The following is a 27,998-nucleotide window of genomic DNA, read 5'->3' on the forward strand; positions in this document are numbered from 1 at the left end:
GATGCGGTGTGGTTTTGCTCCCTTGGGCTCGGCCGTCCGTCTCGACCGGGAGCCCGTGGTGGGGCCGGGATGGTCCGTGGGGCCCGCTCGCCTCAGCCCCGCGCTCCCTCCGCAAAGAGTAAGCGCTCCATAAATACTCCTCGAGGAATGAATGAAGGACTGAGCCATCCCGGGAGAGAGGATCCCGGGGAGGGAGGGCAGACGGGGAGACAGACAGACAGACACAGACAGAGCGTGAGGCGGCGGCGGCCGCCCCGCCCGCCCCGCCCGCCCCGCCCGCCCTTTCTCTGTCTCTCCGTCTCGCCGTTTCTCTGCGACTGACCTGGAGAGGTGCTTGAGGATCTGCTTCTTGATGATCCCGGCCATGGTGGCGGGGCAGGGCGGTGAGGCCGGGAGGGCGCCGGGAGCCGGAGCCGGAGCGGGAGCCGCTGCAACCACCGCCCCCGCCGATGCCCCCGCCGCGCCGCCTCATCTCCGCTCAGCCCGCCGCCGCCCACGGCGCCGCCCGCCACGCCGACGCCGACGCCGACGCCGCCATCTTCATTGCACCATCACCTAGAGACCGCCCGCGGGGACCACCGGCCTCGGCCACGCCCCCTTCGCCTCAAGCCCCGCCCCCTTGACCTCCTCCCTGCCTGGCCTCTTGGCCTCGAGCCCCGCCCCCTCTCCGCCTCCCAGCCTGTCCTCTTCTCACCCCCATTTCCTCAAGCCCCGCCCCTCTCCTCCTCCCATCCCGTCCCCTTCTCCTCAAGCCCCGCCCCTTCTCTTCAAGCCTCGCCCCTCTCCTCCTCCCATCCCGTCCCCTTCTCTTCAAGCCCCGCCCCTTCTCCTCACCCCCTTCTCCTCAAGTCCCGCCCCTTCCCCTTCCCCCCCCCATTTCCTCCAGCCCCGCCCCCTCTTCTCACCGCCATTTCCTCAAGCCCCGCCCCTTGGCCTCAAGCCCCTCCAGCCTGTCCTCTTCTCCTCAAGCCCCGCCCCCTTCGCCTCAAGCCCCGCCCCTCTCCTCCTCCCAGCCCGTCTCTTCTCCTCGAGCCCCGCCCCCGAGCCCCTCCCCTTCAGATCAAGCCCCGCCCCTTCTCCCCCCCATCACCTCAAGCCCAGCCCCTTCTCACGCCCCGCCCCCTTCCCCTCACGCTCCGCCCGTTTCTTCAAGCCCCGCCCATATTTCCTCAAGCCCCGCCCCCTCCTCCTCAAGCCCCGCCCCCTCCTCCTCACGCCTCGCCCCCCTCCCCTCCTCGCAGCTTCCCCCCTTAGAGAAGCAGCGTGGCTCAGTGGAAAGAGCCCCGGGGCTGGGGAGTCGGAGGTCATGGGTTCGAATGCCACTCCACCGCTTCTCAGCTGTGTGACTGTGGGCAAGTCATTTCACTGCTCGGGGGCCTCGGTTCCCTCCTCTGGAAAATGGGGCTGCAGACTGCGAGCCTCACGTGGGACAACCTGATGACCCTGCATCTCCCCCAGCGCTTAGAACAGCGCTCTGTGCATAGTAAGCGCTTAACAAATACCAACATTATTATTATTATTAAGTCACTTCACTGGGCCTCAGTGACCTCATCTGTCAAATGGGAATTAACTGTGAGCCTCACGTGGGACAACCTGATGACCCTGTATCTTCCCCAGCGCTTAGAACAGTGCTCTGCACAGAGTAAGTGCTTAACAAATACCAACATTATTATTATTATTATTCTCCTCACGCCCCACCGAAGCAATGTGGCTCAGTGGAAAGAGCCCGGGCTGGGGAGTCGGAGGTCGTGGGTTCTAATTCCGGCCCCGCGCTTGTCATCTGTGTGACCTTGGGCAAGTCACTTCCCTTCTCTGGGCCTCAGTTACCCCATCTGTAAAAAATGGGCACTAAAACTGTGAACCCCACGTGGGACCACCTGATGACCTTGTACCTAACCCAGCGCTTAGAAGAGTGCTTGGCACAGAGTGAGCGCTCAACAAATACCAACCGTATTATTTCCTCACGCCCCTCCCATTTTTCCCTCAAGCTCCACCCCCTTCTCCTCACACCAGCTTCAGGTTACCACCGTCCCATAGCATTAATAATAATAAGGTTGGTATTTGTTAAACGCTTACTATGTGCAGAGCACTGTTCTAAGCGCTGGAGAGGATTCAAGGTGATCAGGTTGCCCCATGTGGGGCTCACGGTCTTCATCCCCATTTTACAAATGAGGTCACTGAGGCACAGAGAAATGAAGTGACTTGCCCAAAGTCACATGGCTGCCAAGCGGTGGAGGGGGGATTTGAACCCATGACCTCTGACACCCAAGCCCGGGCTCTTTCCACTGAGCCACGCTGCATTATCATCAATGCTATTTATTGCGCGCTCACTGTGGGTAGAGAGCACTGTTCTAAGCGCCTGGGTGACTACAATAGGCAAGTCACTTGCCATCTCTGTGCCTCAGTTACCTCATCTGTAAAATGGGGAATAAAACCGTGAGCCCCATGTGGGACATGGACGGTGTCCAACATGATTAGCTTGACTCTACCCCAGCGCTCAGTACAGTGTCTGGCACATAGTATGTACTTAACAAATAACATTCATTCCATCAGTCATATTTATCGAGTGCTTACTGTGTGCAGAGCACTGTACTAAGTGCTTGGAAAGTACAATTTGGTGTAAAAAAAGGAGATTTCAGTCTCTGTTATCTCTCCCTCTCCAAGTCCTGCCTCAGTCTAGACTCCCCCAGGGTCCTCTAAATTTGGGCTTCTGCTCCTCACCCACATCCTCTAGAGCCTTATTTAGACCTTCAGCAGCAGCAGCAGCAGCAGTAGCATCAAATGTATTTATTGAGTGCTATGTGCAGAGCACTGTACTCAGCACCTGGGAGAATACAACAGAGTTGGCCCATATGTTCCCTGCCCACAAAAGGCCTTCAAGTTTTTCCATTCATTCAATCGTATTTATTGAGTATTTTCTGTGTCCAGAACGCTGTACGATTAACAGCACTCAGGAGAGTATAATCTAACAATAAACAGACACGTTCCCTGGCCACAACGAGGTTACAGTATAGAGGATGAGCTAAGTTCCTCTTTCCTACCTAGCTCCCCTTTCCTTTCTGACTTTTATGTCTCTGATTCTGTTTTTTCCCCCTCGAACCCTGGTGGGGGAATTCATAGTGTCACCAAGGGAGGAAGGAAGAGTTGAATTGATGGACGAGTTCGGCTGCCGAGCGTCCCAGTGAGGTCTCCCAGTTAAAGGGAGGCAATTGGCAGGCACAGAGGCCTGAAATTAACCAGAGAAGCACACATTCTCTCCAGGGATAGGGATGAGTCTCCCCACTTTCCTTCAACATTCAAATCATTTAAAAGCATACGAGTTAATAGTACTAGGCAATTTTCATTTCCACCCCGGAATACACGTGTGAAAGCTAGATAAATGGGACTAGGGAAAGAAGATTGTCCATAACAACATTTTCAATAGGCTGGGAAATGCAAAATGAAGATGGTGATTATTGTGAATTTTTGCTTTAAGGGAATAAATCACACACAAAAAGAGCAGATTTACAGCTATTGGGAAAAAACTGGGCTCTGTTGTTTTATCACTTTAGTGCATTTGGAAGTTGCGCTAACAAAAAACGTGACAGTAATTATGGAAGCGTTGGCTTTTATCCAATACCCGCTTAGAGAGAGCTTGGAAAAGTGTAACAGCACAGGACGCGTTGTCTATCTCACCACCGACTCTTGCCCTTGTCTTGCCTCTGGCCTGGAATGCCCTCCCTCTTCTTACTTCATATCTGACGATCACTTTCCCCTCCTTTGAAGTCTTATTAAGGGCACATCTCCACCAAGCAGCCTTCCCCAACTGAGCCCTCATTTCCTCTTCTCCACTCCCATCTGCATCATCCTTGCAGTTGGATTCGCACCCTTTATTCACCTCCCCTCAGTCCCACAGCACTTATGCACAGATCCAAAATTTATCTATTTATATTAATGTCTGTTTCCCCCTCTACACTGTAAACTCGTTGTGGGCAGGGAACGTTTATACCAATTCTGTTATACTGTACTTTCCCAAGCACTTAGTACAGTGCTCTGCACATAGTAAGCACTCAGGAAATACGGATGATTGATTGATTGTGTACCCACCCACAAGCGGCCGACACTCTAATGGAAGGCAGACATAAAAAATTTTTTACCAGTAAAGGAATCAAAAATATGGAACTGAAAGTACAAGTGACTATATAAAGACATATGTCGGGGCTAATGACTCATAAAAGTGAATATATAAAATGAGGATCCATATAAGTGAATTCATAAGTGCCAGAGGTAACAGTTGAGTTAATATGATTCAGAATGGGAAATTATGAGAGAAAGCTTATTGGATGACGTGGAATTTTAGAAAAGCTTTGAAGGTGGGGAGGATTGAGGTCTGGTGGACTTATCCTCATTATTATTAATCATTATAATAATAATATTTGTTAAGCGCTTACTATGAGCCCAGCACTGTACTAAGCTCTGGGGAAGATTCAAGATAATTAGGCCCCACATGGAGCTCAAAGTGTAACGTAGGAAGAAGCACAGGTATCGAATCCCCATTTTGCAGATGAGAGAACTGAGGCACAGAGAAGCTAAGTGACTCGCCCAAGGTCTTATAGCAGACAAGTGGCACAGCCAGGATTAGAATCCAGGTCTTTTGACTCCGGGCCTGCGCTCTTTCCACTAGACCAAGCTGCTTCTCATGCTGGTGGGGGGGGGGATGGAGATCCAGGCCGGAGAAGCAGCATGAGCAAAGGACCAGTGGAAGGCAAGATATAAATAAAATAAATTGTGGTATTTGTTAAGCGCTTACTATGTGCAAAGCACTGTTCTAAGTGCTGGGGGATACAAGGTGATCAGGTTGTCCCAAGTGGGGCTCACAGTTTTAATCCCCGTTTTACAGGTGAGGTCACTGAGGCACAGAGAAGTTAAGTGACTCGCCCAAAGTCACACAGCTGGCAAGTGGCAGAGCCGGGATTAGAACCCACGACCTCTGACTCCCAACCCCCGGCTCTTTCCACTGTGAGAGGTGAGAAGGTGAGCTTGAAAAGTATGAAGAAAGTGAGCTAGGGAGAGTGGATGAGCATACAGTAAATTTCTCAAGGACAGGGATCTGGTCTATTAATTCTCCTGTACTCTCTCAGGCGCTCGGTACAGTGCTCTGCACACAGTTGGCCCTCGATAATGTTTATCGATCATTGATTGAGGGGCTCTGGGGAATGTTTTGGAGTAGGAATTGGCAGGACTTGATGGGGGAACTAAACGGCAGTGAGGAGGCAAGGATGAACCAACGCCGCAGGCTTCAGAGACAGGGAGAATGGGGATGTTACAGAGAGAGATCGAAGCTGGGAGGAACGGAAGGTAGATGAGAAGTAGAAATGGAGGGTGGATGAGAAGTTCACTTTGGTAACAATCCAGAGGAAGAAGAGCCAAGATTGCACTGCAATTGTGAAATAGAAGTATGCCAACAACAGTTTAACAGGAGCTATTAAGAAAGTAGGAAATTGTCCTAAGTTGTTGTTGCCCTGCGTGTATGATATCAAATCAAGCATCCTAGAAGGAAATCAGAAGCTAAGAAACTGAAGCCTGGGAAGGCTGCCTTGGAGATAACATAACAGTAGAGAAGCAGCATGGCTCAGAGGAAAGAGCACGGGTTTAGGCGTCAGAGGTCGTGGGTTCTAATCCCGGCTCCACCACCTGCCAGCTGTGTGAATTTGGGCAAGTCACTTAACTTCTCGCTGCCTCAGTTACCTCATCTGTAAAATGGGGATGAAGACTTTGAGCCTCACGTGGGACAACCTGATTACCCTGTATCTACCCCAGCGCTTAGAACAATGCTCTGCACATAGTAAGCACTTAGCAAATACCACCATTACTAGTAGTAGTAGATATTCTGGGGGCAATATTCCATATTGATTTATTTGGGTGAATGTTAATTTGTCGAAATTTCTGAAGGTTCTACTATTCTACAAACTTTGGAAGCCTGAGCACTTGAATATAAAGTCCTTTTTAATCGTTACTGGATGAAACTTTTATCTTTTTTTTTCTCATTTTTCCTGTTCCAAAGGGAACTAAAACCATACATCTTCTAAATGCAAATTCCGCCAACAAGTACTACATGCACTGCCAACGAACAAGTTTTTTAAGTGTTTTTATGCTGAATGAACACTGAGTCCATGTCTCCCCACTTCTCAAGAACCTCCAGGTGCTGCCCATTCACCTCCACATCAAACAAAAACTCCTTAGCATTGGCTTTAGAGCACTCTATCAGCCTGCCCCATCCTTCCTCACCTCACCGATCTCCTACTACAGCCCAGCCTGCACACTCTGCTCCTCTAGCTCCAGCTTACTCACGGTGTCAGTCTCATCTAAGGAGTCTTCCTCAAGAACAGAGGATAAACCTGGGGCCTGATAATTCAGGAGCAAGAATCCACACAAAAGAATCAATTATAGCAACAGTCGGTTTGTGCACACCACTCTGTCGTCGCTGGCAGCCACGGTCCGGCCCGGGCATCGAAGGTGACAAGCTTGTAGATGGGCAGGGTTGCAGCACATGGCAAAGTGTTAAAAGAAGTTTATTAGAGCAGAAGCGATCAGTATGGCATAGTGCCGATAGTAATAATGATATGATGGCATTTGTTAAGCGCTTACTATGTGCTAAGCACTACCTCCATAACTCAGCTTCCTTCACCATCTGTGTTAGCCAATTATATTTCAGGATTCCTGTTGGACCTCGGTCTCACAGAAGTCCGTAGATAGCTCTTTGATCTGAATCCTTCACCATTAATGACATGACACCAGCAGGAATTCTCTTAAAATAAATAAATGTTGGCATTTGTTAAGTGTTTACTACGTGCAAAGCACTGTTCTAAGCACTGGGGAGGATACAAGATGATCAGGTTGTCCCACATGGGGCTCACAGCCTTAATCCCCATTTTACAGATGAGGTCACTGAGGCACAGAGAAGTTAAGTGACTTGGCCAAAGTCATACAGCTGACAAGTGGCTGACCTGGGATTTGAACCCATGACCTCTGACTCCCAAGCCCGTGCTCTTTCCACTGAGCCACGCTGCTTTCTAGAATACCCAGAACCATACTCTTTTCACTGGACCAACTGCAGGGCTAGGAGAGGATTTAGGAGGGAAGGTGAGTTCAGTGTGTTGTTAAACATGTTAAGTCTATGATGTCAGGTTGAGCATGGCCTACTGGAAATAGTCTGGGAAACAGATGAGCTGGGTTCTAATCCCAGCTCAGCCATTTGCCCGCTGCGTGATCTTGGGCAAGTCATTTAACTCCTCTCTACCTCGATTTCCTCATCTGTAAAATGGGGGTTAAATACCTGTTCTCCCTGTAACTTGGACTGTGAGCCCCCAAGTGGGTCAATGACTATGTCAATCAATCAGATGGTATTTATTCAATGCTTACTGTGTACAGAACACTGAACCAAGTGCTTATCCAATCTGATAATCTTGTATCTAACCAACCCCCCACCCCCTGCCTGTACTAATTACAGTGTTTGGACTATAGTAAGTGCTTATAAATACCACAATTACTATAATTATTAGAAGGACAACTGTGTGGAGATGCTGTGAAGGCCGAAGGAAATGTGAAAATGTGTATTGTAGGGAAAGTGTAATTCTAACCACTTAGAATTCTGTCCAACACATTTGGGTAAAAATGAATGGAATTGGATAATTTGATAATATGGATGGAAGAGGTCAATTTGTTACTATTCATTTAAAATAAAGGAGAATGTTATTATTCATTCAGTAGAATTTATTGAGCGCTTACTATGTGCAGAGCACTGTACTAAGTGCTTGGAATGTACAATTCGGCAACAGATAGAGACAATCCCTGCCCAATGATGGGCTCACAGTCTAATCGGGGGAGATGGACGGACAAAAACAAGACAACGTAATCACGATAATTAGAATCAAGGGGATGGACACCTCATTAGAGAAGCAGCGTGGCTCAGTGGAAAGAGCATGGGCTTTGGAGTCAGAAGGTCATGAGTTCAAATCCCAGCTCGGCCATTTGTCAGCTGTGTGACTTTGGGCAAGTCACTTAACTTCTCGGTGCCTCAGTTACCTCATCTGTAAAATGGGGATTAAGGCTGTGAGCCCCAAGTGGGACAACCTGATTCCCTTGTGTCTACCCCAGCGCTTAGAACAGTGCTCGGCACATAGTAAGCGCTTAACAAATACCAACATTATTATTATTATTATGGTGATGAAAATCCAATTTGCAATTTAACAGAATTTTATACCTGTGACTTCAATTATTTATGTTAGTTATTTCTGTTCGAGCTACATAAATAAGGATTTTATCAGGATCCTAAATTTGACCATGAACTGGACTATAAGATTTATATCACTTTGGTGGAGTTAAGAGAGTTCAGGTACACAATGACCTCAATATTTATCCATCCCAAATACAGGGCAATGCACACTTGTAGTGACGACAACCCCGACCATGTTTCCACGGTATGTCTGAAAGGGCAAGGGGCCACCCACTGTAAAGCCACACTCAGGTGAGCTGTTTGTAACCTTCCCATTATCACCTTTACCTGTGTTATGGCATGCAGCCAGGAGGCTGGCCTAAAGGGGGAAAGGTGAAATACATTCATGAGAGATTATCACCAACCCCCAACCTGTTGTTGATGGCCCACAATAAACACAATGGAGAATGAATGGTGGGTGGAAGGAGAAGGAGATGAGAGGGGATTTGGGTCACTGGAACATTTGGTCACATGTTTCTCAACTAACACTGTCTTACAGTACACAGTAACACAGTCTTACAGTACACCACTTTATCAAGAACCCATTGTATCAGTGTGGTCTAAAGAGAACCCACGGCCTGTCCTAAACGGTCTTTTCTCATGGGAAGCATTGAAGAAAGTTAATTTATTGTCTTTTGACAGATTAGTGGAGGATGGTGACCACTTAACTGAAAACGTTTCATTTGGATGCACCCATTATTTAATAAGCCAGAGTGTAAAAATGCAAGAATACAGATATAAATGGAAGTATTTGCGATTGCAGTTCAGAATGTAAACTTGTCCTCTACGCTGTAAACTCCTTGATGGTAGGGATCCTGTCTACCACCTCTATAATACTGTACTCTACTACACATTTAGTACAGTGTTGTACACACAGTAAGCACTCCATAAATACCACTGATTGACTACACCAGGGATTTTCCACAGAAATTTACAGTACTTAGTACAAATATATACATACATGTAATTCTGCCCGATTACAGAAATGTTTTAAGGATGTATTTTCAAACCACGAAAAATTTTCTGGTAGCTGAAAGTAGATTTGTTTTAAAAAGGATTTGAGTTCTAATCCCAGCTCTGCCATTTGTCTGCTCTGTGACTTTGGATGAGTCGTTTAACCTCTCTGTGCCTCAGTACCTCATCTGTACAATGGGGATTAATACTGTGAGCCCTAATTTGGGACACGGACTATGTCCAACCTGATTAGCTTGTATAATAATAGCGATAGCAATAATAATAATAGTATCTTCCCCAGCATCTAGTACAGTGTCTGGCACAAAGTAAGCTCTGAAACTAATACCATAAAAAATTTTTAACTCTAGCCGCTTCAGCGCTTTAGGGTTTGAACAGGACACAGTAGCACTTCATTTAACCTGAGAGCACAGCAGAGGTTCAAAAATAGCACCGAAACGAGTGGCTTCCTTTTTGAAAACCTCCCATTATACAACTCGGTGATCTGAACAGTTAGAGCGGAAAAGCTTAGGACATCCTGAATCATTTAGACGAAACTTGAAAAATATTCAGAAAAGAAAACTAGTATCTTAAAAGGGAGACACTGACTGCAGATTACAAGCCAAGTGAAGTAAGAAATGAAAGAACATGGAAAGCAGCATGGCTAGTGGAAAGAGCCCAGGCTGGGGTGTCAGAGATCGTGGGTTCCAATCCCGGCTCCCTCCCATGTCAGCTGTGTGACTTCGGGCGAGTCACTTCACTTCTCTGGGCCTCATCTGGAAAATGGGGATGAAGACTGTGAGCCTCACGTGGGACAACCTCATTACCCTGTATCTCCCCCAGTGCTTAGAACAGTGCTCTGCACAGAGCAAGCGCTTAACAAATACCAACATTATTATTATTACACAGTAAGTGCCTAACAAATGCCAACAGAACTACTAGAGAAGCAGCGTGGCTCAGTGGAAAGAACCCGGGCTTGGGAGTCAGAGGTCATAGGTTTGAATTCCAGCTCTGCCACTTGTCAGCTGGGGGAGTGTAGGCAGGTCCCTTCACTTCTATGGGCCTCAGTGACCTCATCTGGAAAATGGGGATTAACTGTGAGCCTCAGGTGGGACAACCTGATGACCCTGTATCTCCCCCAGCGCTTAGAACAGTGCCCTGCACATAATAAGCGCTTACCAAATACCAACATTATTATTATTTCTAGTATTAAAGGGTGGGAGCCTCAGGTGGGACAACCTGATGACCCTGTATCTCCCCCAGCGCTTAGAACAATGCCCTGCACATAATAAGCGCTTAACAAATACCAACATTATTATTATTATTTCTAGTATTAAAGGGTGGGAGCCTCAGGTGGGACAACCTGATGACCCTGTATCTCCCCCAGCGCTTAGAACAATGCCCTGCACATAATAAGCGCTTAACAAATACCAACATTATTATTATTATTTCCAGTATTAAAGGGTGGGAGCCTCAGGTGGGACAACCTGATGACCCTGTATCTCCCCCAGCGCTTAGAACAATGCCCTGCACATAATAAGCGCTTAACAAATACCAACATTATTATTATTATTTCTAGTATTAAAGGGTGGGAGCCTCAGGTGGGACAACCTGATGACCCTGTATCTCCCCCCAGCGCTTAGAAGAATGCCCTGCACATAATAAGTGCCTAACAAATACCTACATTATTACTATGACTCTTATTAAAGGGTGGAGGCACCACGTGACCGGCGCGCTGGCGGTCCGGAGAGAAGAGGCCGGCCGTCTTCCACTGTCCCGTGATGCCCCGCCACCGGCCTCCCCCGTGGGGCCGCTCTATCCGGGCCCCAGAGGAAGAACCATAGAGGTCCGGGAGGGGAGTTGGCGCCTGCGCAGTCGGGCGGCCGAGGGGGCCATGGCCACGCTGGTCCTGGACAACGGGGCCTACAACGCCAAGATCGGCTACAGCCACGATAATGTCAGGTGAGCGCACAAAGGCCCAGTGGGGGAAGCTACCCAGCGTTTAGCACAGGGCTCGGCACATAATAAGCGCTTAACAGATACCAACATTATTATTATTATCCCCCCTTCACCTCTCCGCAGCTAAACCCTCTTCTCCCCCCTTTTCCCTCTCCTCTCCCCCCACCCCAGCACTGTACTCGTCCACTCGACTGCATATATCTTCATCACCCTATTTATTTTGTTTAAGTAAATGTACATCACCCTGATTCTATTTGGTTGCCATTGTTTTTTTACGAGATGTTCTTCCCCTTGACTCTAATAATGATGATAATAATGTTGGTATTTGTTAAGCGCTTACTATGTGCAGAGCACTGTTCTAAGCGCTGGGGTAAACACAGGGGGAATCAGGTGGTCCCACGTGGGGCTCACAGTCTTAATCCCCATTTTACAGATGAGGGAACTGAGGCACAGAGAAGTTAAGTGACTTGCCCACAGTCACACAGCCGACAAGTGGCAGAGCTGGGATTCGACTCTGTTTACATTGTACTCGTCCGCTCGACTGCATATATCTTCATCACCCTATTTATTCTGTTTAAGGAAATGTACATCACCCTGATTCTATTTGGTTGCCATTGTTTTTTTACGAGCTGTTCTTCCCCTTGACTCTGTTTACAGTGTACTCGTCCGCTCGACTGCGTATATCTTCATCACCCTATTTATTTTGTTTAAGGAAATGTACATCACCCTGATTCTATTTAGTTGCCATTGTTTTTTTACGAGCTGTTCTTCCCCTTGACTCTGTTTACAGTGTACTCGTCCGCTCGACTGCATATATTTTCATCACCCTATTTTGTTTAAGGAAATGTACATCACCCTGATTCTATTTAGTTGCCATTGTTTTTTACGAGATGTTCTTCCCCTTGACTCTATTTATTGCCATTGTTCTCGTCTGCCTGTCTCCCCCTAAGCCCGTCAGAGGGCAGGGACTGTCCCTCTCTGTTGCCGACTTGTTCATTCCAAGCGCTTGGTACAGTGCCCTGTACATAGTAAGCGCTCAATAAATAGCTGTATTTATTTATAGGGAAGCAGCTTGGCTCCGTGGAAAGGGCCTGGGCTTGGGAGTCAGAGGTCACGGGTTCGACTCCCGGCTCCACCACTTGTCAGCTGTGGGACTGTGGGCCAGTCACTTCACTTCTCTGGGCCTCAATTACTTCATCTGGAAAATGGGGATTAACTGTGAGCCTCACGTGGGACAACCTGATCACCCTGTATCTACCCCAGCGCTTAGAACAGTGCTCTGCACAGAGTAAGCGCTTAACAAATACCAACATTATTAAATACGGTTGAATGAATGAATGAAATTATTCCCTTGTACCTCTCCAGCGCTTAGAACAGTGCCTGGCACAGAGTAAGCGCTTAACACATACCCAAATTATTATTATGATCATTATTACCTTGTAATAATTGCAATTATTGTTGTAATTGTTGTAATTGTAATATTGTATTATTACAATATTGTAATATTGTACTGTAATACAACTATTGTAATTGTATTGTAACTACAACAATAATATAATTACCTTGTAATAATGTTGGTATGTGTTAAGCGCTTACTATGTGCAGAGCACTGTTCTAAGCGCTGGGAGAGATACAGGGTGATCAGGTTGTCCCACGTGAGGCTCACAGTTAATCCCCATTTTACAGGTGAGGAAACAGGCCCAGAGAAGTGAAGTGACTTGCCCACAGTCACACAGCTGACAAGAGGCGGGATTCGAACTCATGACCTCTGACTCCCAAGCCCGGGCTCTTTCCACTGAGCCACGCTGCTTCTCACATACCAAAATTATTATTATTACCTTGTACCTCTCCAGCGCTTAGAACAGTGTCTGGCACATAGTAAGCGCTTAACAGATACCAAAATTATTATTATCATTATTACCTTGTACCTCTCCAGCGCTTAGAACAGTGCCTGGCACATAGTAAGCACTTAACATATACCAAAATTATTATTGTCATTATTGTACCTCTCCTGCGCTTAGAGCAGTGCCTGGCACATAGTAAGCACTTAACAGATACCAAAATTATTATTACCTTGTCCCTTTTCAGCGCTTAGAACAGTGCTTGACACATAGTAAGCACTTAACAAATACCAAAATTACCTCTCCAGTGCTTAGAGCAGTCCCTGGCACATAGTAAGCGCTAAACACATACCAAAATTATTATTATCATTATTACCTTGTACCTCTCCAGCGCTTAGAACAGTTCCTGGCACATATTAAGCATTTATCACATACCAAAATTATTATTATTACCTTGTACCTCTCCATCGCTTAGAACAGTGCCTGACACATAGTAAGCGCTTAACAGATACCAGAATTAGTATTATTATTACCTTGTACCTCTCCAGCACTTAGAACAGTGCCTGGCACATAGTAAGCGCTTAATAGATGGCATCATCATTATTATTCGGTACAGGAAATCATCTGTCGGAAGGCTAGCACCTCCCTCTCCTCCCGTCACACCGGCTGGGGCAATCGTAGCCTGAAATATACTTCCTGGTGTGTGCTCGTAATTCTTCATCATCATCACCGATTGGATCATAGGTGGCGTTTATTGAGCGCCTACTGTTTGCAGGACTGTCAGTCGGTAAGTCTGTTTGACTGGCTGACTTGACAGAACACCGTACTAAACCCTTGGGAGAGTATTGATAATAACAATAATGATATTCGTTAAGTGCTTACTGTGTGCCAAGCACTCTTCCAGGTGCTGGGGTGGGTACAAGCTAATCAAGTTGTCCCACGGGGGCTGACAGTGCCTAGCGCTTAGAACAGTGCTTGGCACATAGAAAGCGCTTAACCAATACCGTGATCATCATCATAGTCTTAATCCTCATTTTACAGATGAGGTACCTGAGGCCCAGAGAAGTTAAGTGACTTGCCCAAAGTCCCACAGCTGAGTGGCAGAGCCGAGATTAGAACCCATGACTTCCGACCTCCGACTCCCAAGCCCCTGCTCTTTCTACTGTGCCACGCTGCAAGAGTTGGTAGACACGTTCCCTGCCCAAAATGAGCTTACAGTATAGGGAGGGAGACATACATTGATATAAATAAATAACTTATAGAAATGTACAGTCGAGGGACTATGTAACGTTACACTCTGTGGCTCATTTCAGTGGAGTGCTACCAAATGCTACTAAGGTGTGGCTAGTAACAGGCTTTGTATTTCAGTGTTTTGATCAGGTGAAATAAAAATGACCGTAGAATGAGTGAAGTAGTTCTAGACGTCAGCATTAAAAGGCAATCAGAAGTAGTCATCAATAGCTTTTGGTTAGTATTGTGATGCAGGCATCTAAAGTAAGATTCAGCCCCTGCCTGCAAGGGGCTTAAAGGTTACCCTGTTTATTAAAAGCCATCCATCGTCTTCTCGCAGATAAATTGAAAAAAAGTACTACGTAACCAGCAGGCATAACCCAGTTTCCTAATTTGCAGTACTCTTTCTATTTACTAGTGGCAGGGTTTTGCCATCAGTGGTGAAGGTTATGACCAGAGAACCGCCTAACGTGCATCGTCTGTGAGGTGGATGAGGATGGCGGAGACCCCAGCGGTTACTGAGGCAACCGTCAGCCAGATTAAAAGCAGCATGGCTCAGTGGAAAGAGCACGGGCTGGGGAGTCAGAGATCATGGGTTCAAATCCCGGCTCCGCCACTTGACAGCTGTGTGACTTTGGGCAAGTCACTTGACTTCTCTGGGCCTCAGTTCCCTCATCTGTAAAATGGAGATTAAGACTGTGAGCCCCACATGGGACAACCCGATCACCTTGTATCCTCCCCAGCGCTTAGAACAGTGCTTTGCATATAGTAAGCGCTTAACAAATACCAACATTATTATTATTAAGACACTACAACAAGATGCTGCACCTTTGCCTGCCTGTTTGCTTACTGCACTCACTCTACCCCAGTGAAACTCTGTCAGGGACCTTGAGTGGAGCTGTGCAAGCTACTCTTATTAAAATCGGTAGGACTGTCACCCTAATCAATTCCTCATTTGAGGTTCCTGGTCCCGAATTGTTTTGGATTTAGCTCCTTGTGGGCAGAGAATGTGTCTACCAACTCTATTGTATTGTACTCTTCCAAGCGCTTAGTTCAATATCCGTCACACAGTAATGCCCATTTCCCTGTGGTTCTGTTTGGGTTTTATCCTACTTTAATGTTTTACAGTTTAATCATTCCGGTTGAGTTGTTTCTCCAGTCTCTTTTCCCCACTTATACTTACGGGTTCTCTGAGGGACAGGGACCGTGTCTTATTTCCATCTCTGTATCCTCTCCCGGTGCTTAGTAGAGTGTTCTGCACTGTTAAGCGCCTAATAAATACCATTACTACCTGAGACTACTTATGTCTCAGAACAGAGGCTCATCTGTTGTTCCCGCCGTTTGGGAGGAAATCCTTAAAAATTAACTCTTTAAAATAGCTTCCAAGAGCAAAGTTATTGAAGCTTTGGGGCCCTCTAAATTTCTTCAGATATGGAAAGCAATTCAACTGCTTATGTGTGAAGCACAGGTAAAAGAAACAGATTAGCAATGTGATAGGGGCTCACAATCTAAATGGGTGAACAGATGCCTAAACCTCGCAGAGTCCCAAACTGCAAATTACAAAATCAACCATGGAAGATAATAGTACTTTTTAAGCACTTACTATGTATCAAGCACTGTACTAAGTGCTGGGGTAGATAATAAAATAAGGTTGGAGACTCGGGGTTCTCAATCTAAGTAAGAGGGAGAAGGATTTAAGTCTCGTTGTACAGATGAGGAATCTGAGGCATAGATAAGTGAAACGACTTGCCCAAGGTCACGCAGCAGGCAAGTGGCAGAGCTGGGATTAGACCCCAAATCCTTTGACTTTGATAACTTCAACAGAGTTAGAGGAGCAAAATACAGTTTTTGAAGTAAGAAGTCCTCAAGTCCACACAGTCTTTCTTTACAAAACGTGAACGTCTCCCAGCTTTCCTAAGGTAAGGATGGTTTTCTAGCATGAGGCACAGAGGCCAGTCCAGAGAGTGTAGGGGTTCCAGACCACGTGTTTCTCTTAGTGCCCACCTCGACCCCTTCAGGGCAGTGGAGTTTCTGGTCTATATTGATCCAGTAAGATGTGGGAAAGCTGGGTCTTGCCGACTGAATGCAAGACCCTGACTTGTCACAGTTTAGCGGTTTTAACTTTCTCCTACCTCATTTAGAATTCACAGAATTTGTTTGGGAGATTTCTTTCTCTTTTTTTTTTTTCCAGTGTTATTCCCAACTGCCAATTCAGGTCAAAGACTGCACGTCTTAAAACTTTTACAGCTAACCAGATAGACGAAATCAAAGACCCTTCGGGACTTTTTTACATTCTTCCATTTCAAAAGGTAACTGTTCTTCTATTTTTATCTCTAGACTGAATTCAGATAATTTCTGCCAACGTACCACATGTTGTGAAGTCTCTAGAGCAAAGGGATGGAATTATGCTTGTAGCAAAGATGGAAATTATGACTGAAGTTGTGGAGTCTTGTACTCAAGTCAGCCAGCAGTGTTTATTAAGAACCTACTGAGTGCAAAGTACTACTGTATACTAAGGACTTGGGAGGCTACAGCAGAATCAATACTATCTGTGTACTTATTTACATTAATGTCTGTCTCCTGCTGTAGACTGTGAGCTCATTGTGGGCAGGAAACTGAACTCATTGTGGGTAGGAATGTGTCTGGTGTTATATCTCCCAAGTTCTTAGTACAGTGTTTTGCACACAGTAAGCGCTCAATCAATACAATTGAATGAATCAGTCAAAACACCTTAAAGAGTTTATAATCTAAAGGATTGTAATACTTTTAAATAGCTATGGAGCAATAGGCATGTAAATCACACTTGAAATGTGCATATTTCACAGAAGGAATGTACTTTGTATTTAAACTATTTACGAGCAGAGGAGATGAAAAACCACATATTGGAAAATAAGTAGTCAACTCTTATTTATTTACACTTGGGGAATGAATGAAGCAGTGGTTGTAATGATGATCCAGTGATACAATACTTAGATCCATGTAACCAGCAGAAGAGAAGTGGTGGCCCTAGATAGTAGATAATCAAAGGAAATGTTTCAGTGGTCATGGAGTCTGATTACAGAACTCCACTGCTGAGGGCCACATACAGAGACAAAGCCACCTTAACAATGTGGATAATTTAGAGGTGATCATAGATGCAGAGAGGCGCTTTGAAAAACTAGATTTTTGAACACTGAAATAATAATAATAATGGTATTTGTTGAACTCTTGCTATGTGCCAAGCACTGTATTAAGTGCTGAGGTGGATACAAGCAAATAAGGTTGGACACAGCTCCTGTCCCATGTCGGGCTCCCAGTCTCAATCCCCATTTTTCAGATAATTGAGAATTGAAGTGACTTGCCAAGGGTCACACAGCAGACATGTGATGGAGTTTGGATTAGAACCCATGACCTTTTGATTTTTAACAGACATTATACTTTTTCCATGTTTCTCCCACCCCTTTTTCTTTCCTTTCTTCCTGTCACTCTCTCCATGACAGGGACTAATCATGGCCAAGTTTTCTTCTGGCCTCCATTAAGGGAGAGATGCAGCGCAGCAGCATGAGAGGAACATTTCCTTTTGACCCATCACCTGCTGGAGGCATAGTTACGGAGAGGGTCATAATCCACTGAAGTTTGATAGGAGAGTGTTGTTTGAGCACTTGTCAGGCAGCCATTCTGCAGTTAGGGCTATGGCAACTCTTAGCGGAAACTATATCCAAGTTGAAATCTGGAGCCATACAAAGGGAGGAGTGAACACACAGAAGAAAAATGTATGATTCTCTTTGACAGTTTGCTCTACAACTTACAAAGTTTTGCCATTGCCATTAACAAAGTATTCTTCCAAACCCCTTGCATTTTTAAAACCTTTTAGGGCTACTTGGTGAATTGGGATGTTCAAAGACAAGTTTGGGATTACCTTTTTGGAAAAGAAATGTATCAGGTAACACATTCCTGTTTTTGGATTTCAGTTTACATATCTTGTTCAAATAGGGATTTACATTAAAAGACTACTAGACTGTCCATTGTATTCATTTTGAAGTAACGATATTCATCTTCACTTTTCAGTTCTGTAGAGTAAATTTCTGGCCTGAAGGAAACATTTACTCTTTGCAAATGAAATAGCTGCACATTGTTCTGTGCACTGTCAGATATATTTTAAAGTGTATACTCAGGTATACCATTTAAAGATCATTAATTTAGTACTCATCCCCATGGGATACGGAAAACAGTATCTCTGCTCTAAGATGCAAATGTATAACTTAAACTTTTTAATGTAATAGTACTGATACTGGAAAAGTTACTCTCAAGGCCTAGAGGTAGATTTAACTGTTCTTCAACAGATCCTGTTTCCTGTGGCAGAGTTTGAATTTTACCCTGGATTAACTATTGACTTGTCCCAGTTGAGCATTTCATATGTTTTTTTCTGGTGTGTATACATATTAAAAACACCCACCACAAGCGAATTGTTTGTCAATTTGTTTGCAAGGTGTGCCCTTAATGTACACTACCAGGATACCAAGGTAGTTTACATTAAGCTAGTAACTACTAGCTTTTTATTTTCCATAGTTTATTCAGTTCCTGAAAAAAAAATGCTGAGGAAAAGTACAAGGTGGCGATTCAGATGTAGTACCTGGCCTCCTTGGGGCTCACATTCCAAAAGTTTGGGAAGGGCAGAAGCATTCATGGAAAGAAATAATTGGGTAAATTCAGCAAAAATAACATGAGCAAAACGAGAAAAGGAATAATCCTCAGGTTCCTTCCCCTCCCCTCCCGGCAGAACTATCCTAAGTGCCTTCCAAACCATCTAAACATTGGGAAGAGATTTATTTGCCAGCCTCACTCCAGTTAAGACGGGCCTTACTCTCAGGGATGGCTGGTGGGTGGAGAGGGAAAGGTGGCTCTCTCCTCTCTTCCTCCTCCTCCTCCTCCCTGTGCCTCCAGGCTTTCATCCCCCAGACCCAGAGTCTTGTTAGTGAGGAAGCCTTAGGTCACAAGGCTCTGCTGCCCTACTCCAGCGGGCTGTCGCATAGAGGGTGGCAGGCGAGGGGATGGGGATGGGCAGTGGAGGGCAACCAGGGGAGAGCTGTTGTGGAGTCCTGATGGTGGGCATGCTCTGGCCTGCGTGACTGCAGCCTCCCCGACTGCTGTGCCCTTGAGATGGGGACAGTTGAATTTCCCTGGTGATGGCAGGAGCAGAGAGGGAGACAGAAAGCACTGGCCTTTTATCAGACTGCCTCCCTACCATCCTGCACATGGGGATCTGCATGCTGTATTGCTGGGGATTTGTGCCATTCTCATCTGAGGGGCCCAGAAAATAAAAATTTATCAAGCATATTCAGATTGTAATGTTTCTCCAAGTGACTCAGAGGCTTATCAAGAAAAACTGTCAACTTAAATACAGTGTTTTGCTTTAATTTCACTTAGAATGACTGCCTTTCCCTATTTCTGATTTTTTTCAGTGGAACAGTTTCCATAAAGTGAGAGTATATAATATCTAAAAGCAATTACTCTTTGACTTCTTTTCCTTGGTATCCTGGTAGTTTACATTAAAAAAAACACCAATGTACAAACCTTTTTCACTTTTTCCTAGCATAGCAACATCTTTTCAAAATACAGATATGTCATAACCTTTTATTCACCTAGATTTAGTAATGTAAATTGTGTGATGTCACTTGAAAAATGCTTGAAATTTTGGATTTTAATCCACAGGTGGATTTTTTAGATACCAATATCATCATCACTGAGCCTTATTTTAACTTCAGTTCAATTCAGGAGTCAATGAATGAAATCTTGTTTGAAGAATATCAATTCCAAGCAGTTCTTAGAGTAAATGGTAAGTTGGTAGTAGTATTGACATTTATGACCTACATTGTGCTAGGTACTTCTGGGACCAGAAAAGAGTTTGGTTTTACTCCTAAGTCTTTAGTCATGAAGATCAAAGCTGTAAACAAGCATTGGCAATACTTAACTATTCCATGTTTGGTCTTCAGAAACAACAAATGAACTAACAATCTGCATAATAAAATTTGCAGGGGCTTTTTAGTGATGCAGTTACAGAAGGAGAATTTTACTGTCAGATTCTCAACCTTTCAGAACTGTTTAGGGGTATAAAAGTACAGCCTTTTGGGATCCCATTTTAAATCGCTTATTGCAACTAGCAGAACGCAGGGACGTACCTAGTTTTTCAGCCTTCCATCATTTAAGCATGAATGTATTTTAGAAGGTTGTTTAATGTGTTACTGGTTTTTTTTGCGGCAGCTGGGGCTCTCAGTGCACACAGGTATTTCCGGGATAATCCATCTGAATTGTGCTGTATCATTGTGGACAGCGGCTATTCCTTTACACACATTGTGCCTTATTGCAGAAGTAAAAAGAAAAAAGAAGCAATCATTCGGTAAACTGTTTTTTATTGCATGTGCTATTTTTTTCCATTACAGTGTTTAATCAAAGGAAGAAATAAAGCAAGTTAATTTTTTTTTTTCAGGATTAATGTGGGAGGAAAGCTTTTAACCAATCATTTAAAGGAGATCATCTCCTACAGGTAAAACACTATTGTTTCTTGTGAAGATTATTTAAACTATAAAATTATAGAAGTGTCCACTTTATTCCATAAAAACCCTTTGAAAATCTTAGGATACTCAGGTGACTCCTGTGAAATTCAAGTCAGGCAAAATGTTTTGGTGGGGAGCTATGATTATTTCCCTGAAAATCTGGAAATGTTGAATGCCACAAGATCAAAAGAAATTAAATGGGAAAAGTGAGCTGGCAAGATGATATGGGATTTGATTATTTAACTTTTATTTTGAAATTTTTATATTGAAAATTGTGTCGATGGGAGTGCTAGCTAGAGAATTCTTGTTCCCCCAAACTGGTATTTTTTATAGCAAATTGTTTCAATACTGGGGCCAAAATGTGCAATATTTTTCATTGAATAGTCAAAATAATTTGGTATTAAATACTCAGTTTTAATTTCAGTACCTTTCTTACTTTGACCAGGCAACTTCATGTTATGGATGAAACACATGTAATTAATCAAGTGAAAGAAGATGTTTGCTATGTATCTCAGGATTTTTATAAAGATATGGATATTGCAAAGTAGGTATAGTGATAAACTAATCAATAGCCATATCAATTAATATGAATTTATAGGAATAGTGTGACGTGTTTTAATTTTATTTCATAGACTAAAAGGAGAAGAAAATACAGTCATGGTAGACTATGTTTTGCCTGATTTCAGTACAATTAAGAAGGGATTTTGTAAGGTAACAAATCATTTTTTGTTTCATGATTGTTGGTTATATTAGGGTCATAGTGTGTATGCTTTATTATTTATGTTCTATTTATGATTATTTCATTTATATTTTGTGTATGATTTATTATTAATTGTTATACCCATTTGATTATTACGCGGGAAGCAGCGTGGCTCAGTGGAAAAGAGCCTGGGCTTCGGAGTCAGAGGTCATGAGTTCGACTCCCGGATCTGCCACTTGTCAGCTGTGTGACTGTGGGCAAGTCACTTCACTTCTCTGTGCCTCAGTTACCTCATCTGTAAAATGGGGATTAACTGTGAGCCCCACGTGGGAAACCTGATTCCCCTATGTCTACCCCAGCGCTTAGAACAGTGCTCTGCACATAGTAAGCGCTTAACAAATACCAACATTATTATTATTATTATTTATATGTCCGCCATTGATGTGTAGCCATTTTTGAACTGAATCCTCATGATCTTGGTTTTAGCTCTCCTTGGGAAATGGCATTTTGTACAATGGAATATGAGCTCCTTGCTGGAGAATTCACTTTGTTCTGAACTGAATTATAGACTATAATTGAAAGGAATTTAAATATTTTTCCTAGAAGTGGATTAATGTGAAAATGACTCTTAGGGTTTTTCATAAATAGTACTAACTACTGAAGTTCTCAAGGTCAGTGTATTGTTTTTAATAATCTGTCTTTAGCCAAAGAAAACATTTTTATTCAAACAGTGTGACATTCTTTGCTCTAGAAACATCCCAAGAAGTGCTATTTAACTCCCTCTCTCTCTCTCTCTCCACCCCTCAATTATGAAGCATTAATTGGTGTTTCACTTTGCCAGAGTCGAACCAACTTAACTGAGTGAGGGAAGCGATGGTTTACATTGCTCTTCTTTTCCTAGGCGGAACAAGATTCCTAACACATGCAGTCATTAAAGAAACTTAGTTTAAGAATAATAGTACCAGTATTAAGGTGAGATTCTGTTGTCAAAGTTGGACTTTTTAACTTCCCTTGTACTGAAGATATCTTAAAATTAAATTTGTAAGTAGTCTAGGATATATCTTTTGAATTTATTAAGCGATTACGAGGAGGTTAGAATTTTTGATAGACATAATTTGTATTTACCAAATTTATTTTGAGGGTTATGAATCCTGACTGGCAAAATGTTCAGTCAATCAGGGGCATTTTTTTTTAGCATGTTGAGAGAACGACATAAGCAAACGTACCCTGCCCTTACAGAGCTGACAATACTCTGTTCTTTTCGAAAGCCTTTAAATTTCCTACTTCTAGTTTTACTGTGATGAAATAGGAGTCCCCTACATTTGGGGATTTTGTTGGTGGTAGTCATGAGATTAAAGAATTCAGAATTAGAGCAGTATAGCTTAGTGGAAAAAACATAGGACTGGAAGCCAGACGACTCTCCCTGCTGTCAAGTAGAGGGAGAGGACTCACATGGTGTAGCTTGACTTTCCTCCTGCACCTAATATGAGTCAACCCTCTTCTCCCCACAGCACTTAGGAACCTATCTGTAATTTTATTTATTTACATTAAGGTCTGTTTCCCCCTCTAGACTGTAAGCTCGTTGTAGGTAGGGAATATGTTATATTGTATTCTTCCAAGCATTTAGTACACAGTGCTCTGCATATAGTAAGCACCTAATAAATACAACTGACTTACCTGGATTCTGTTCCTGATTCTGCCATTTACCTGCTGTATGACCTTAGGCAAATCACTTAATTTATCTGTGCCTCAATTTCCTTATCTGAAAACCGGGAATTAAGTATCAGTTCTCCCTCCTTTTTAGACAGAGAGTCCACTATGGAACAGAGTCTGTTCCAATCTGATCAGCTGTGTTAAGCCCCAGAGCTTAACAAAGAGTCTGGAATGTGCTTAATGTATACTACAATTATTAATTATTAGGAAGATTCAATAGAAGATTAATAAAGATCCCCATCTGGAGCAGTGTGCTTTAGCGCTTAGAACAGTGCTCAACATTTAGAACAGTGCTTGGCACATAGTAAGCGCTTAATAAATGCCAACATCATTATATGACTGCCTGGATCATCATTCATACAAGGGATAAACACAAAATGAATGTGCGTCAGTAAGGACGGCCTGGGTTACCAGTTTGGCTGGGGCAAGGGATAATTTCCAGAAGAATGTAACTTAGTCACATCGATTTTGAATAAAGACACCATAAATAAAGGAGATTCTGGGTTACTAACTTCTGTTTGAAATACGGGGAATCCAGGGACCCAAGTTGGGACCCCAAAAGTAGGCATAATGAAGCTAGGTGAAGTAATAAATAATAATAATAATTATATGAGGGTGCTTAAATGCTTACTCTGAACCAGATTTTTAAAGATATTTGTTAAGCACTTTCTATGTGCAAGACACTGTATTAAGCACTGGGGTAGATTCCCAGTCCACATCACTTATGTGGCTCACAGTCTAGGAGGGAGACAACATATTAAATCCCCATTTTACAGATGAGGAAACTGGTGCACAGAGAAGTTAAATGATTTGCCCAAGGTCACACAGCAGGCAAGTGACAGAACTGGGATTAGAACCCAGGTCCTCTGACTTCCAGGCCCATGCACTTTCCACTAGGCCAAGCTGCTTCCCTAATAATGTGAAGATGCCAATTTCAGGATCAAATTTTGGAGGAAGTCATTATATTGATGGTATTTCTGGAAAGCTGGAATTTGTAGTATTAAGCACTTAGCTACGTGCCAAGCACCATGCCAGTGCTAGAGTAGAGGTGTAAGGTGCATTTCAAACCCAGTCCCCGCCCCTACAAAGCTCATAAACTAAGAAATAGGAAGAGCGGGTTATCTTATTTCAATTTTATAGATGAAGAAACTGAGCCTCAGCATGGTTAAGTGAGATGCCTATGGTCACACCACAGCTAGGTCTAGAACCATGGTGTGCTGACTCACAGCCCCATCGCTATGCCATGGTTTTAGGAAGTATAATAATAATAATAACTGTGGTATTTGTTAAGCGCTTACTGTTTGCCAGAGACTTAATTTCTCAAAACATAGGACAACCCAGGCATCCTCTTAATCTCAGTATTAATTGAACTTAAATTCACCCTGATTCTTTCTAAGATGTTTTCCTGTCTTATTTCTTATAGCCAAGAGAAGAGATGGTTTTAAGCGGAAAATATAAAACTGGGGAACAAATACTCCGTCTGGCCAATGAGAGATTTGCGGTTCCAGAAATACTTTTCAATCCTTCAGATATAGGCATTCAAGAAATGGGAATTCCAGAAGCTATCGTCTATTCTATTCAGAATTTACCTGAAGGTACCTAGCTGCAAAAATATTTGTATTTAAATGTCCACTTTATGGCTTTGTAGGTGATCTTCTTCCATGACAGATTAAGCAGTATTTTAGAACCAGAGTCATCATACCAGGACTTGGAGAATTCATCTAATCTATCAGTTCAGGCAGCACCACTCTTAAAACATTTTAGACAAGTTGATAGTCCATATTACTCTGAAAGATTTCCAGAGAATAAAATTCTACAACCTCTCAGACGTGATAGAAATGTACAGTTTTTAAACCAATTGCCTGGGAAATAATGTTTTATTTTTGAAGGGACCCCTTGAGTAGCTTCCTCTATTCTTTTTTTTGTTCAAAGGATTGCTTACAATACATTTAAGCTTCAGAATCTTCATTATCAGGTGGACACAGGGGTATTTGGGTCAAATGCTGTCTGCCCCAAGTGATTATTTATTTTACTCCTCTAGAGTAGGTATTGTTAGATTAGCAATTTATATCTAGCTCTCTCATATAGCAGTAAGGCAAATAAAATTCCGTTCCTCATACGGAAAACCTTCCTTATGTAACTTTTGCTCGTTTGATCTCTAAAGCTTCACTGTACCCTTCCTGGAGGTAAGTCTAGCTGTTATTAAGTTATCACCAGTGGATTCTCTATGTCACCAACTCACAGCTTCTTTATAGATTCAGTACCTGCTCTATTTTGGGTGGGGAGAGGGAGAAGTAAAACTATTTATTAAGCACTTACTGTGCAGAGCACTATACCAAATGCTGCTGGAAAAGAGTACCCAAATGGGAATTAAACACAGGCTCTGTCCCTTGAGGGACTCACAGTTCTACAAAGGAAGAGGATGGAGAACAAAAGCCAATGCTATAGTGAAGTACTGTTTGATCACATGATGGTTAATATACCACAATTATACCACTATAAGTGGCCCAGTGCTGAAATAAAAATTTCCTTTTGCATTAAATATTTAAAAAGTTACTTATCTATTGCTTAATCGTAGTTAATCTTAGTTAAATTGTTACTCCAGTGTTTTCTTTTCATCTAAAATAGTTTTAGTTAAAAAAAACAATTCACCCTTGCTATTTTCTTTCTTTAAGAAATGCAGCCCCATTTCTTTAAGAACATTGTTCTGACTGGAGGAAATTCGCTCTTCCCGGGATTCAGGGATCGAGTTTACTCTGAAGTTAGATGCCTCACTCCAACTGATTATGAAGTTTCTGTTGTCTTGCCAGAAAAGTAAGTCTTAGTTTTCAATATTGACTTAAAATATGATATATGGGGAGAGGCGAATGGGAAAGGGAATTGTTCCAACCTTTGTGGTCAATCCGTACTTATTCAGAGAGACTTATAGTAATTGTGGTATTTGTGAAGCACTTACTATGCACCAAGCATTGTGCTGAGCACTGGAGTAGATACAAGATAATCAGGTTCCACATGGGCTTTATAGTCTAAGTAGGAGGGAAAACAGGTATTGAATCCCCATTTTGTGGATGAGGGAACGAACTGCGGCACGGAGAAGCGACTTGCCCAGTGTCACATAACAGGTAAGTGACAGAACGATACATCAACCTCTCTTCAGGTTAAAGAATGAACTCACTGAGTCCCAGAGTGGGAGAACGACTCCCTTTCCTCCCTTTCTCTTCCCTCCTGCACAGCAAGGGGTTGCTGAGCGGAGCCCCCGAGGGTGGGGAAGGCTGGATGCTGGGCAGTCATCTCTGCTCCTTTTCTTCAATGGGGGAGCTGAGTTCTGGAGCCGGCAGGCTCCTAGGGAAAGATTTGCTGGCCTAACCAGGTGTTAGAATTTGGCCATAGTAGGAAGTTTTTCTTGTGCTCTGTGCCCTTCCGGTTATACTTTTTATAACAACAGAGACGCAAGTTCGTCATGGTTTTTCTGCCATCAGGTGCTCTGGCTATAATCTTGGCCAGAACCAGCTTCAGACGGTACAAGAATGCTCCAGAGCTAACTGTCGAAGGGGCAGGGGAAACTAAGCGGCACCTTTGGGAATGGGGAACTCAGTGACTCTCACAACACAGAGTAATGCTCCACGTTCGAGGTTTTGAACAGACTTTCATATGATAATAATAATGTTTGTATTAAGCGCTTACTGTGTGCAGAGCACTGTTCTAAGCGCTGGGGTAGATACAGGGTGATCAGATTGTCCCACGTGGGGCTCAGTTTTTTAATCCCTATTTTACAGATGAGGTAACTGAGGCACAGAGAAGTTAAGTGACTTGATTGTAAAATTCTACAATCTCTCAGACGTGATAAAAATGTACAGTTTTTAAATCAATTGCCTGGGAAATAATGTTTTACTTTGAAGGGCCCCTTGAGTAGCTTCCTCTATTCTTTTTTTGTTCAAAGGATTGCTTACAATACATTTAAGCTTCAGAATCTTGAATTTAAGCTCAATTAATATTGAGATTAACAGGATGCCTGGGTTGTCCTATGTTTTGAGAAATTAAGTCTCTGGCACACAGTAAGCGCTTAACAAATGCCACAATTATTATTATTATTATACTTCCTAAAACCATGGCATAGCTTTGGGGCTGTGAGTCAGAACACCATGGTTCTAGACCTAGCTGCGGTGTGACCATAGGCATCTGATATGTCACATGGGATGCTGAAGGAGCCTGCAGTGTAACTAACGTAAAGTTGTCAGTGCAGAACAGCCTAACACGATGGCATCGAAGCGAAGGGGATGGCAAAACTTTTCCCTACTTCAGGGTGGCCAGATGTCAGAAGTTGACCCTCCTTTTTGCTAAAATCTGGGTGGAGATTGTTTTTGCAGTTCCCAATACACTTATCAGTTATTTTGATGCCTCATACAATAATCTGAGTTCGTGTCCTTTTTTTCTGGTCATCTTTTCAGTCCCATTACTTACTCCTGGGAAGGTGGAAAATTGATATCAGAAAATGATGATTTTGAAGATATGGTAGTAACAAGAGATGATTATGAAGAAAATGGACATTGCATATGTGAAGAGAAATTTGATATTTAAAGTTGTCTGGACTAACACTAATTCTATTGTATGATATAGAATATCTCACTTTAATTACAAAATGCTTCTTCCTGAAGAAGTGCATGTCAGTTGTTGTGACCCTTTATTGTACGAGTTTTTCTTGACCGATGTAAATATTTGTGCCATATTTTTTTTTTATTGCTGGGAGCGTGGAAGGCTACTTGGGAAGGAGGATTGTTCATTGAATAATAAACAGATCAAACAGCTCTACTGGCCAT

At 43.4% G+C, this 27,998-nt stretch overlaps 2 protein-coding genes across 4 annotated transcripts in view; one reads left to right on the top strand and one right to left on the bottom strand.

Moving 5' to 3' along the window:
- The window catches only part of UHRF1BP1L (UHRF1 binding protein 1 like), a 52,032-nt gene extending 51,593 nt beyond the window's left edge, over nucleotides 1-439 (bottom strand). For 2 of the 3 annotated variants that reach the window (XM_029078729.2, XM_029078731.2), the window contains exon 1: nucleotides 323-439. In XM_029078729.2, the coding sequence (XP_028934562.1) occupies nucleotides 323-366 (44 nt within the window). In that variant the 5' untranslated portion in view covers nucleotides 367-439. The remainder of the gene's footprint in view (nucleotides 1-322) is intronic. The other variant, XM_029078732.2, reaches the window with a different exon arrangement.
- Nucleotides 440-11,051: 10,612 nt separating this feature from the next.
- ACTR6 (actin related protein 6) lies at nucleotides 11,052-27,987 on the top strand. The gene is made up of 11 exons (XM_029079198.2): nucleotides 11,052-11,167; nucleotides 16,427-16,544; nucleotides 18,089-18,157; nucleotides 19,927-20,050; nucleotides 20,476-20,611; nucleotides 20,702-20,758; nucleotides 21,214-21,312; nucleotides 21,401-21,479; nucleotides 24,605-24,776; nucleotides 25,857-25,995; nucleotides 27,630-27,987. Exons 1-11 carry the CDS (start codon nucleotides 11,100-11,102, stop codon nucleotides 27,757-27,759), a joined length of 1,191 nt encoding a protein of 396 aa, XP_028935031.1. The 5' UTR covers nucleotides 11,052-11,099; the 3' UTR covers nucleotides 27,760-27,987.
- The last annotated feature ends 11 nt before the right edge of the window (nucleotides 27,988-27,998 follow it).

Source organism: Ornithorhynchus anatinus, chromosome 14 (genome assembly GCF_004115215.2).
Source record: "Ornithorhynchus anatinus isolate Pmale09 chromosome 14, mOrnAna1.pri.v4, whole genome shotgun sequence".
Taxonomy (NCBI): Eukaryota; Metazoa; Chordata; class Mammalia; order Monotremata; family Ornithorhynchidae; genus Ornithorhynchus; species Ornithorhynchus anatinus.

What these genes read in the sequence shown, in the direction of transcription:
- ACTR6 (XM_029079198.2), top strand. Translation starts at nt 11,100, where the DNA reads ATGGCCACGCTGGTCCTGGACAACGGGGCCTACAACGCCAAGATCGGC. An exon ending in TACAGCCACGATAATGTCAG is followed by an intron (nt 11,168 to 16,426) that starts GTGAGCGCACAA and finishes TTTTTTTTCCAG; the next exon opens with TGTTATTCCCAACTGCCAAT. An exon ending in TCTGTTGTCTTGCCAGAAAA is followed by an intron (nt 25,996 to 27,629) that starts GTAAGTCTTAGT and finishes TCATCTTTTCAG; the next exon opens with TCCCATTACTTACTCCTGGG.